Source organism: Chinchilla lanigera, unplaced genomic scaffold (assembly GCF_000276665.1).
Source record: "Chinchilla lanigera isolate Chin_1 unplaced genomic scaffold, ChiLan1.0 scaffold00097, whole genome shotgun sequence".
In the NCBI taxonomy this organism is placed as follows: domain Eukaryota; kingdom Metazoa; phylum Chordata; class Mammalia; order Rodentia; family Chinchillidae; genus Chinchilla; species Chinchilla lanigera.
Window position 1 is genome coordinate 2,261,571 of NW_004955498.1, and position 13,237 is coordinate 2,274,807.

The 13,237-nt window shown below is 40.5% G+C and overlaps 1 protein-coding gene across 1 annotated transcript; it reads left to right on the plus strand.

The window, feature by feature from the left end:
* Window positions 1-11,253: 11,253 nt before the first annotated feature.
* Window positions 11,254-12,270, plus strand: LOC102018305 (melanoma-associated antigen 8-like). The gene has a single exon (XM_005406469.1). The coding sequence runs from the start codon at window positions 11,254-11,256 to the stop codon at window positions 12,268-12,270; it is 1,017 nt and encodes a 338-aa protein (XP_005406526.1).
* Window positions 12,271-13,237: the final 967 nt, after the last annotated feature.

Sequence of the window (13,237 nt, forward strand, 5' to 3'; positions counted from 1 at the left end):
ACAGGACCAGTATTGAATTTTGTGTGTTGACTTTATGTTTTTTTTTTTAAAGAGAGTAGTACATGAGAAACAAACAAACAAAAAAATAGAAGAGTAGCAGCATACCGGTATCTCGAACATAAATCAAAGCAAAAACATTCAAAGTGATACAGGGTCTCAAGACAAATTAATACAAATCAACAGTGGTTATTACGTTGCATAACGCTATCCTTAACTACATTGCTCAGATTATCAGATGTAAGAATGAAAGATTGCTCAAACAATTAAAGAGAATAAGAAAATAATTCTTCAATAAAACATTAAAGATAATACAGAGTTTCACTAGACAATGTGGTAGGAGTTCACCATTGTAATTCCATTGCATATTGTTACCTTCAAATCAGTTGCTCAGACCACCAGAAAGAAGCATGCAAAGTCGATCAGAACATAAAAAATTGTGAGCATTAACTGTTCATTTCAATACACCATCAGACAAGAGCAATACGGTCATCACAGCTATTCACATATATATTTACGTTTTGCCTTCCTTCTTTTTTCATCTTTCCCTCATCCCAGTTGTTCCTTCCTTTGAGCAATTTCTTTCCCTTTCCTATCATCTATTGTATGTTTTGAGTTTTACCTAGCCTTTCAGGTTCCTACACCAGGGAGACAATATAATGTTTACACATGTGGGCCCGATTGATTTCACTTATGAGTATGGTCTCTAGTTGCATCCATTTACCTACAAAATCCTCAAGTTTATCTTTTTCAATAGCTGAGTAATACTCCATTGTATAAAAATATCACAACATTTTTATCCATTCCTCAGTGGAAGGGTATCTGGGTTGTTCCCAAGATTTAGCTATAACAAATTGTGCTGCTATAAACATGGCTGCACACATGTCGCTATGGTATGATGTCTTTAATTCTTGTGGGAATATACCCAGAAGGGGAATAGCTGGGTTAAATGGGATTTCTAATCCTAGTTTTGTGAGGAATCTCCAAATTGATTTCCACAGCATTTTCACCAATCTACACTCCCGCCAGCAGTGGAGTACGGTTCCTTTCTCCCCACAGCCTCTCCAGCATTTGTTATTGGTTGATTTCTTGATGATAGCCATTTTTTCTGGGGTGAGATGAAATCTCAGTGTTGTTTTAGTGTGCATTCCTCAAATGACTAATGATGTTGAACGTTTTTTCATGTATTTATTCGCCATTAATATCTCTTCATTAGAGAAGTGAGTATTCATCTCAGATGCCCATGTTTGCATTGGGTCTTTGAATTTGGGTGGCCTGATTTTTTTTAATTCTTTATATGTCCTGGATAGAATTCCTTTCTCTAAGGGGCAGTTGGCTAAAATTTTTTCCCAACTCATCGATTTTCTTTTTACTTTATTGGTGATTTCTTTAAATGTGCAAAATCTTTTCAGTATGATGAGATCCCAGTTGTTGATTCTTTGAAGTATTTCCTGTGCAGTTTTGCTTTTGTTCATGAACTATTTGCCTACCCCAATATCGTCAAGACTTTTACCTACTTTCTCTTCCAATAAATTTAGTGTTTCTGTTTTAATATTTAGATCTTCGATCCATTTTGACTTTAACTTAGTGCATGGTGAATGACATAGTTCTAGTTTTAGTCTTCAGCATGTGGAAAGCCAGTTTTCCTAGCACGATTTATTAAAGAGTCTATCTTCCTTCCATTGAACATGTTTGGACACTTTGTAGAAGATATAAGGTGCCTGAGTGTGTTTGCAGCTGTATCTGTATCTTCCAATCTGTTCCATTGATCTTCAGGTCTGTTGTTGTGCTAGTACCATGCTGGTTTTATCACAGTAGCTTTATAATATAATTTTAAGTCAGGAATTGTGATGCCTCCTGGCTTTCCTTTGCTTCCCAAGATTGCTTTTGCTATTTTAGGCCTCTTCTGGTTCGACATGAGATTAGGAGTGTTTTCTCTAAATCTGTGAAGTATACTAATGGTATTTTAATTGGGATTGCATTAAATATGTACAAAAATTTTTGAGAATGGCAATTTTCACAAAGTTAGTTCTTCCTATCCATGAGCAAGGGATATATTTCCATTTTCTGAAATCCTATTTGATCTCTTGTTTCCAAGTACTATAATTTCCACTGTATACATCTTTTACTTCTTTTGTTAGATTGATTCCCAAATATTTCATCTTTTTAGATGCTATTGTGATAGGTGTGGTTTCCCTAATTTCTCTCTCAGTCTGTTTTTACTTGTGTATAGGACTGCTATTGCCTTTTGAGTGTTAACTTTGTATCCAGCTATGCTACTGAATTTGGTTATTATATCCATGAACCTTTTGGTGGAGTTTTTGGGGTCTTCTATATAAAGTACCATGTCATCTGTCAATAATAACAATTTCACTTCTTCCTTTCCTATCCTTATTCCTTTCATTTCTCTCTCTTGTCTAATTGCTCTAGTCAACATTTTCAGAACTATATTGAATAGAAGTGATAACAGTGGACATCCCTGTCTTCTTCCTGATTGTAAAGTGAAAGCTTTCAGTTTTTGACCATTTAGTATGGTGTTAGCTGGTGGTTTATCATAGATGGCTTTGATCAGCTTGAGGTAAAGGCAATCTACTCCTATTTTCTGTAGGGTTTTCTACATGAATGAATGTTGAACTTTATCAAAGGCTTTTTCTGCATCAATGGAGATGATCATGTGATTTTTGTCCTTGGCTCTATTGACATGGTGTTATACATTGATTGATTTGTGTATGTTGAACCATCCCTGCATTCCTGGTATGAATCCTACTTGGTTGTGCTGTATAATCTTCTTGAAGACTTGTTGTATTCTGTTTGCTAGTAATTTATTGAGAATTTTTGCATCTACATTGATTAGGGAGATTGGTGTGTAGTTCTCTTTCTTGGTTGGGTCTTTCTGTGGTTTTGGTATCAGAGTAATACTTGCCTCCAGGAATGAGTTGGGGAGAATTCCTTCCCATTCAATTTCATTAAAGAATTTGAGAAGAATTGATGTTAAATCTTCCTAAATTGCTTATAGAATTCAGCTGTGAATCCATCAGGACCCGGGCTTTTCTTCACTGGGAAGTTTTAAATTACATTCTTGATTTCACTGGCTGATATTGAGTTATTCAGGATTTTTTTATCTTCTTCATTCAGCTTTGGGAATTCATATGTATCGAGAAATCTGTTCATTTCCTCTGTGTTTTCCATCCTATGAGAGCAAAGAATTTTAAAGTAGGTATTTTTGTGTGTTGACTTTGTAACCTGCTACTGAACCTAGTGGTTAATTGTAGGAATCTGTTTTGGATCTTTCAGGGAGAGTATCATGTCATCTGCAAATAATGATAATTTGGCGTCTTTCTTTCCTGTATAGATCCCATTCATTCCTTTCTCATTCCTGATTGTTCTGGCTAATGTTTTGAGATCTATGTTAAACAGGAGTGATTATAGTGGATATCCTTGTTTTTTTCTGAATTCAGTAACAAGACAGCTTCCCGTAATTTATTATGGTGTTAACCATTGCTTGGATCTGGATAGCTTCAGTCAGATTGTGATAGGTTTCTTCACTGTCTGTTTTCTTCAGGGCTTTTATCATGAATGGATGTTTGATTTTGTTCAATGATTTTTCTGTGTCTGTCAATATGATCATGCAATTTTTGTCCTTGCCTTCAATTATGCAATATGTAGCACATATTGAATTGCACATAATGAATGACCTCTGCATCCTTGAATGAATCATACTTGCTCATGATGTGTGAATCTTTTAATGATTTCCTGCATTCTGTTTGCCTGTACCTCACTGAGCACTTTTGCATCTGTGATCCATAAAGATTGTGACCTGTATCTCTGTATTTTGGTTGTGTCCATTTCTTGTCTTAGAATCAGGGTAGTGCTTGCTTCCCGGAATGGCTTTAGGTGTACTGCTTCCATTTGCACTTCAGAAACCAGTTTGAGGAATACTGGTGCTGGATCATGAATAAAGTTCTTGTAGATTTCAGCGGTGAGTCAGTTGGGGCTGGGATGTTCTTACCTGCTATTTATTATTATTGTTTTTTCAATTTGATGGAGAGATAGTGGACTATTCAAAATGTTTTTATCATGCACCCTTTGATAGCTCACCTGGTCAAATGGAATCTGTACACCTGACAAAATGCTCATATCATCTTTTGTTAGTTTTAGTAGTGCATATTGTATCGGAATTCATACATTTCTTCTAAATTCTTCATTTAGCTTGAGTACAGGTTCTTAAAGCAGTTAGCAAGGATCTTTGAGATTTTGGCAGAATGTGTTGTGATTTCACCTTTTTCATTTCTAATTGCCTGTATTTGAGTTAATTCCTTTTTTTTTTAATAGATTGACTAGGGTTTTTTCATATTTGCTTAACTTTTCAAAGAATCAGCTCTTTAATTTGTTGATTCTTTAAAATTCTTAGACCCAGTTTCATAATTCCCACTTTGATTTTTGTAATTTCTTTCTTTATAATAGATTTGGATTTGGAGTGTTCTCATTTTTCTAGCACAATGATGTACACATTAAGGTTTTTTGTTTTGTTTTGTTTTGTTTTGTTCTGGTTTGTTTTTTTTTGCTTGCTCTGTTTTTTCTGATATGGGTATTCAAACTATACATTTTCCTCTTAGGACTACATTCATTGTGTCCCATATGTTTTGATGAGTTGTAGTGATATTGCCATTTGATTGTACATCTCTACAGTTTTCCACCCAGCAAGGGAATATATATTCTGATCTGCACCCCGTGGGACTTTCACCAAAATATTGTAAAGCACTTGCTAGCCCAGACAAGATGCAGTGAACCTAGAAATCACGTGAAAAATCATTTGCTTACAGGAACTAATTCTTTCCTTGTTAATTTTCCATGACTCACTGATTATTCAAGAGAGTATCATTTACCTCCCATATGTGTTTGTAAAGTTTCTCTGCTAGCTTTTGTCCCTGATTTCTAGTTTCTTTTGTGCTATAATTTTATAATAGGCATGGGATGGTCTCCATTCTTTTGCAATTACTTCATTGTGCTTTCTGGGCTAGCACATGATCTATTTGGGAGTAACTTCCACGTGATATAAAGCAGACTGCGTAACCCGTTGTTAGGTGGCAGTAGATATCTCTTAAGGCCATTCATTCAAAGGTGTGGTTGAACTCTGATATTTCTATGGTGATTTTGTTTCTCTAGTAGATTGATCTATTTGTTACAGTGGGTATCATCACAATGGGATACAATAAGTCCCTGACTTATGAATGTTGCAGTCACAAACACATTGCGGAATTAGGACACATGTTTTTGGACATTGCAACAGTTGTACTGCTGTGTGCTTACTGTGCATTGAAATAGTGTACAGTAGTACAGTACAGTCAGGAACTTCCTGCATTTATGGGGGTTGGTTTGTCTCTTTGTTTGTTTTTGAAACAGGAATTAAATTCAGGACCCTGAGCCTGCCAGGCAGGTGCCATTCTGCAGAGCTATATCACCAGCCCGCATTTTTGTTTTTTTTTTATGTTTACCTTGTATATTTGTGTCAAAGTTGTAGAAGACTCATTTGTTGGATTTACAAATGAATCCAGCTTGTGAACGTCCTCCCAGAAAGGAAATCACATCCCAGTTAGGGATTTACCTCTTTTACAATTGTGCTGATGTTTCTCTGAAATTTTATGTCTATTAGTGTTTCTTTTACAAAGTTGGCTGTGCTGGTGTCTGTTATGAATATGATTATAATTGTTATTTCTCCCTGTGTAAGTGCTCCTTTAACCAATAGGTCATGACCTGCTTTTTCTCTTTAAAAGATCTTTGGTTTGAAATTCACGTGGTTTGAAATCAAGATAGCTACTCCTGCTTTTCTCTGCATTTCTGTTGCATGGAAGATGGTTTCCATTCTTTGCTTTCCCATGTGCAATTTTTAAATAAATTTGTTTTTTGTGTACTCTATTCATTGGGTTTGTTTTTTTTCTTGAATTAGTCTGCCAGTCTGTGTCTTTTGTTTGGGGAATTGAGAGTTTTTCCATTGAGAGTTATACTTGGAAGATATTGAATTATTCCTGTAAGTGCATTATTTCCACATTGCTGATCTCCATGTATTTTTTCCTCCTCCTTGGAGCTCATCCTGCCAGATGCATTCATTATATTTGACTTATTAGCATTGTTCTTTCATTGTCTCTTTCTAGCATGTACTTTGGAGTATTTTTGTAATGCTGGATTCATGGTCATAAATTATTTCAGGTGATATTTGTCATGGATAGAATTTTATTTCTCTATAAATTTTGAGGTAAAGTTTTGCAAGACATATGTATCTATGCTGGATATTGTTATGCGTTAGGACTCTAAACACTTCACTCCTAGCCTTCCTGGCGCTTAAGGTTTGTGTTCAGTTATTCTAGTCAGTGTACCCTTATATTATTCATTTTTGTTCCAATTTTTAAGATTTTCTTCTTATTTGGGACATGTGCTGTTTGGAAAATGATGCTATGTGGAGAGGTTCTCCTTTGGTCTTGGGTATTTGTTGTTGTACATGCCATAATTAACTCTATGTTTATTTCTTTACTTGCGTTTGGAAATTGTCTGCTATTATTTTTGTGTCATTTTTCTTCCATTTGTAGTATCTTCTGATTTTTCATGTTTGTATCATTCTGCATTTGGTCTTTGTTGGTTCATCTAGTGGTTTTTGCATCCACTTTTGATGTTTTCTTGGGGCTTTAAATGTGTCTTTGAGTACTTTTTCATGGAGAGCTTCCATATCTTCTAATTCTGAAATTCTGTCCTCACATTTGTTGTTTCTCTTGCCCACAGTTTCTATTCAATTTTTAATCTCTCACAAGATGATTATTCTTTCATGGACTCTACTATTTGGCTCAACGTCCGTGCATGTTTTCTACTGTTTAACTGAACTACCTCGTTGTTGTTGTGTTCTGAAAGCTCCTTGATAATTTCAGTTGTTACATCCACTAACTGTTTCATTATATCTTCTGAGATTATGCTGAACAGTTACTAGATTTATTTTCTAACTTCTTCTGTTATGTTTCCAAGTAATTTGGGTGTGTTGTTTATACTATTCTCCTTCTCAACCCTCCTTGGATTGGCTTTGGCTGAGTTGGGAGATTTGGCTGTCATTTTGTTGACTTGTCTTCTAGTGTTTCTGTTGCTTTTTATTTGTTTTGTTCTGTGTTAAAGTTTGTGGCACTTACAGTGAAAAGACTTTGTTGCCAGCATAGAGATCTGATTAGTTAGTCTGCTTTACAATGATATAATTTGTGCAAGGCTGATTATAGTCCTTTCACTGACTCTTAAAATCCAACCACTTATCTCTATTTGGAAGGGGCATATGGAGAGTAACTGACCTAACACCAAGTTCCCAACACATACTGAAGTATTGCTAATGTCTAAAAAGCTCGTCTTGGTTTGGTGTACAAACAAAACCCATTAACGCCAACATTTATGGGACGCTGGCAATTTCAAGCAAATCACTTACTGTGATACTGTCTGAGACAAACTGCACATTAATATACCATAGAAACCAATTAGGTATCATTATTAACCAGGAAAAAAATAATCCACAACTGTAGTGTAAACACTATGAAAAACCAGATATTGGTAAACAGCTATTATATACTACATGTGACAGCTGTGGCTCTGCTACTGATAGAAAGAATTTTGTAGAAGTTTTATACAATTAACTATCTGCATATTATTAAAGCTTAATGGTTATACAATTAAAGATATGTCTAGTTGCAGAAGGGGGAATAACAAAAGAAAAAGTTTAAAAATTAAACATGAGCATCTGAGCAACAGGAAAATACTATGGCACAAGTGATCCTAACAGTGACTAGAGGATGTCTATAAAATTAGTAAAGGCAAGAGAAATAAGAAACCAAGAGAACTGGAAGTCATTACCCTTAAAGGAGAAAATATTAGAAATTTTATGGATAATAAAATTTTAAAAATACATGAAAAGAAACATTTAAAGGAAAACAGATCAGAATGAAAAAAAAAAAAGAAACAAGAAGAAAAGAAAATAATTTTTGGTGATGCTCAATCAGTAGATTCCTTTCTGGATGTGGAATTTTGGAGTCTTGCAGTTCTCCATTTTCTGAGACCCCCTATTTTTTCCTAGACTGTGCTTGGTCCAAGTCCTGATGTGCTGTGGCTCACATTCATAGATAAGGAAGGCGGTGAGACCCCAGATACCTGCTGCAGGCAGCAGAAGGGCAAGTGCTTGAATATCCCAGTCTGAGACTTTCAAATCCAGAGCAACTCAGGCTGGGCCCGGCCTTGTGTTGGGTGTGGCAGGGCTCTGTCTTCCAACCTAATCCAACCCCTCAGGGGTCTTTTTCCAGTCTGCGTCCCATGCAAAGCTGTTCCCTGTTGCTGGCACTCACATATTCGCTGTGAGCAGAAGCACTGAGGCGAAGCCATCCCAGTTCTGAGTCCCAGGCTCAAACAAATAAGCCTTTGCTCCAATGGCTGCCAAACTCACACTCTCCCCAGAGCTAGGGCAGCATCAGTATTCAGGAAAATCACCCTCCTTTACCTGTCCAGCTCAACTCTACACTGTCCCTGCAGATGTCAGCAACCTCCAGTTGACAAATCTAGACCTTCTCCCTAGGACCCTACGCAGCCTGCAGGTTTCTCTTTGCTTCTACAAATATTTGATATGAGCCATCACACAGGAAGAATGCCCAGACTGTTGTGAACCCCGTCCACATTATACTCTATCTCTTCAGCCTCACTGAATGTTTCAGTGTTCGCCTCACTTCCCTCCTAATACCTTGGCTCCTTCTCTCAATTTCTCTTTTATTTTCCCGGCTCAGGTTGTTATGGTTCAGAGTCTGGATTCTGACTCTGTGGGCAGTTGAACTGCAGCTGCTCACGACTCCTTCATTTTCTAGCACAGAACACCTGAAGGTAACCCTCATTCCTATAAAGAAGGTCCTATACAGAACCTGGTTCCACTGTTCTCACTCCAGTATTCCAGTGAGAGTGGCTTTATGTGAATCGTTGTCATTTATGCTAACAATTGGGGATAGGAATACTCAAGAAGGTGAGGATGATTGTCCAAGAGATGATACAGTTCAGTAGAGGGATCTTCATATAGTCAGCAGAAGTAGTTGTTTTTTTTTTTTCCGGTACTGGGAATTGAACTCATGACCTTGCACTTGCCAGGCAGGTGTTGTGCCACTGAGCTAAATCTCCAGCCCCTAGTCAGCAGAAGTAGGACCTCAAGAACTGGACAGTGCAAGCTGTGTGCACTTCCTGAGGATGATAGGGGTCTTCTGTCCAGAAACCCTAGACCCCACAATCCTGCTCCTGGGGTCAGCTGTGGGTGAATCTTGTTGCGTGCACTCTTCTGCCACAGGTAGGAAGGAAGTCATCATAGTGATGAATTCTTGGTCTCCAAAGGAGAGATCAGTTCACCTTGGGTGGGATGGGGTTGAGGGAGTGCAGGCAGCAACACGAGGATAACTAAGAAACTTCAGAAGCACATAGGGTACCTTACTTCTGCTCTCATTGTTGAGACACAATACTTAACATCTGCCGTTTATTGGAAGAAAAGTTGCCTTGGGCTCACAGTTTATAGGGTTGTCACTAGACAGTCAACCAGGCACAAGGCAGAATAGTAGAGTGGAAGGGCCTGGCATGAGGAAACCTGCTCAGCACAAGTCCTCCAGGTAGCAGAAGTTGAAAGGAAGAGCCAGGTCACTACACAGAAAGTCCCTGTCACACTCAGTGACTTTCCTTTTCTTAGCAGTGGCCAGTACCTGAAAACAAGGGAGCGGTAAGTCACATACTGCAGACACCTTGCAAAGGTCCTCCCTACGTGCCCATGTGTCCTATAGAGGAGATCTAGACCATAACCAGGGTCCCAGTGAGATGTGCACAGGTCTCGCTGTCAGCACTGATAGCCCCATGTGGAGATGACAGCATGGCCATCTGCTCACTTATCTGAGATTCTTCAGGACCTCATGCAGGTGACAGTCTAGCTCTGAGACTGTGTGCAGGCTGTCCTCAGGGAGCCCCATCTGGTCAGGGACACAGGTGTCCCAGGATCACCGAGAGTCAAGATGAGGACACTGATGATGCATTTACAGTTCTTCTGACCTGAACACAGACATGTGGATGCTCCACAGATGTTACCTTGCTTCTTTGGTCATCTGGGGAAGACTCGGCAGGGTTGTCAGGCTCAGGATACTCTCGTACTTCTGCGCTGTAGATATCAGGAAGCTGAAGGCCTTGGTAGGAGGGAGATGGGGCAAGGAGGGCAGAAAGAGGATGCTGAGCCCTGTCAGGAGTCTAGGTTTGGGCAAAGTGAAGCCCCTCTGGTCAACACACAGCGTGATAGTCTCCACCTGTCTCTTTGTCCCCTGTCCTCAGACCATGGAAAGAGGTGGAGGGGAATCCCCTCTCTCCCTCTTGGAATGGCTCAGAGAGATAGGCCTGTGATTTCAAGAGGGGGGCACCTGACTCTCCCAGGGGAATCCCCAGACCTAACTGGAAATGAGGATGGAGAAAGTTCCCTTTCCCAGAGTACATGGAACACACGGAACTCACTCACCTCCAGCTCTTGCCTCCAGGCGGCTGTGTCCAGATGTGCATCCCCTCACAGACTTTTGCTCCCTCTCAGGGACAGAGACATTTTCTAAGAGTTTGACTCAGGCAAGCAGAGGACTGGAAACCAGGGCCCTGCTTAAGGCCAGTTGAGCACCTTGAGTGAGCAGAGATGACCATCCACCAGAAGAGTGGGAACTCACAAGTCAAGTCCACTCCTCCTATGAGGTCAGGGGGAGCAAGACTGTGCTTAAGGTCTGCAGCCTGAGGGCCCCCCACTTCTTACAGGAGCTCCAGGAAGCAAGCAGAAAGATCTTGTTTTGAAGCAGTGTCCAGCTCACACAGCAGAGGAGACCCAGGTGGTGTCAGGAGTCAAGGTGAGGTGCATGCCCTGATGGGTTCCTAGGATTCAACCTGCTCCAGAGCAGAACACATCATAGTCCCCAGGCTGCATGTGCCTTACCCTCTTCCCTAGCCCCTTGTGCTCTCTAGTTCAACTGCAGCCTGAGAAGCAGCCTCACTTCATGCCCCTGCATCTCGGGGACAGGGCCTCAGGAGGACAGGAGCCTCTGAAACCCTAAAGCACCTCCCAAGGGAAGAGAAACAATGAGTTTTTGTGGAAGGTAAGAAGTGTGCTGTGCTCAGCTGAGAACACTAATAGCCTCCCTCTCTCCTCCAGGCATCTGAGTCTTCAACATCAAGCTCTTGCTATCCACTCACAACACCAAGATGCCTCGTGGTCGTGGGAGCCAAGACAAAAAGCTCGGGAGAAGCCGTCCTGCTCAAAGCCACAAAAGGGTCCGCATGCGTGTGCAGGTCCTCAAGGATGAGAAGAATGAAGCAGCAGCCAATGATTCCTCTTCCTCCTCTTCCTCCTCTTCCTCCTATGCTTCAGTGGGGCCCACAGCAAGAGAACAGCCTGGGTCTGGGGCACCAAAGTTTCCTCAGAATCCTCAGGGAACCTCTTCTCCCCCCACTGCCTGGGGTTCCACTCCAAGGAGCCAGGGCTGTGAGGGCTCCAGCACGCAAGGAGAGGGGGCTGCGAGCTCCTCCCAGGGTGAGGATGCCTCTCAGGTCACGCAGGATGAGCTCCTAAATGACAGGTTAGATAAATTGCTGCCATTCCTGCTCCAGAAGTATCAAAAGAAGGAGCAGGTCACCATGGAAGAAATGGTGCACATTGTGGGGTATGATTACCATGCGCACTACCCTCAGCTCTTTAGGGAACTCTGTGAGTGCATGTGCCTGAGCGTTGGCATTGAGATGAGGAAAGTGGATGCCCCTGGGCACACATATGAGCTTGTGCCCATCTTGGGCCTCACTTATAATGGGCTCCTAGATAACGAGGTCCAGGCCATTCCTAAAGCGGACCTCCTGATACTCATCCTGAGTATAATCACGGTAAAGGGCAGCAGGCTCAGTGAGGAGGACCTAAGAGAACTACTGAGAAACAGGAAGTTATTAGATGAGAGGGACCACGCTGTTATTGGGGATCCCTGGAAATTCATCACTGAGGATTTGGTTCAGGAAGAATACCTGGTGTACCAGCAGGTTCCGAACAGTGATCCTGCTCGCTATGAGTTCCTGTGGGGTCCAAGGGCCCACGCTGAAACCACCCAGGTGAAAATCCTAGAGCATGTGTTCAACCTTGATAAGATGGATTCCAGGTCTTACCCACAGCTACATGCGCAGCTTTTGAGAAAGGAAAACAGTATTTTCAGGGCCCCTGCGGGGCAAGATGAGTGACAGTGACAGGAACTGTTCCCCAACCCTGTCAGTGCTTAAATTCCACCCTTTGTTAAATGAAGCTCAATGTCAGTTAGTGTTTCTGGAAACTGGGCAGTTTTCTAAGCAGTGAAGTAAAAGGGGAAGGAGTGAATACAGTGCACGCCATCTTGATGTTTTCTGATTGGGTCACTAGTTAATGCATATGTGATTTCTTCATGACTTTTCAGAGTCTTGATATTTCTTAAGAGAGATTGAAGTAGCTTGTAAATTTTACTTGATAAATGATGCTGATCTCACACGAATTTTTAATTTTTTATTGTTGTTTAATTGTGATTTCTGACATGAATACTATTTTGTGATATTGTTAAAAAATGTATTTTATTTTCCCATCTAAATATAAGTGCCTTTCCTGTTTTCTTAAACAAGGGAGTAGTACATTTTATTTCTGATAAAATACAATTACAATAGGAATTTCCTTGGAAAGGTATAAGTTTGTATGAAGTTAGATGAAGCCTAGAAATACACATAAGGATAAAAATCTGTTCTCAGATTCTTTTGTTCAATTTTTGTACACTATTAAAGATATATGTATACTTGAATTTGCTCGGTTTCAATTATCCTGGGGAAATTTACTGTCAATAAATCTCACAGGCCCCTGGACCCCAAACACTTATTGCACTTGTGCCCTTGATAAGGCCCAGTGTCTGTGGTAGAGACAGGAACACACTAGACTGAGCAGGGTCAAAGCGATCCCATAGGATGATGGAGTCCAACACTACCCCCGTGTAAGGAGATAGAGAGATGTCCTCAAGGAATTTAAAGGAAGGTAGCAGAGCACTGAGGGGTGGAATCTAACAGAGAGCAGCCATGTGTGCGTGCAGAGCTAGGACAGGTTGGGTTTGGGTAACTGCAGTTGATTCTGCTGGAGTTGATTTTTAATGCAGCTCCTTGCTAGCCAGGGCAAGACCGTCAGATGGAGCCTTAG

Excerpts from the sequence above, each read along its gene's own strand:
- LOC102018305 (XM_005406469.1), top strand. The coding sequence starts at position 11,254 with ATGCCTCGTGGTCGTGGGAGCCAAGACAAAAAGCTCGGGAGAAGCCGT.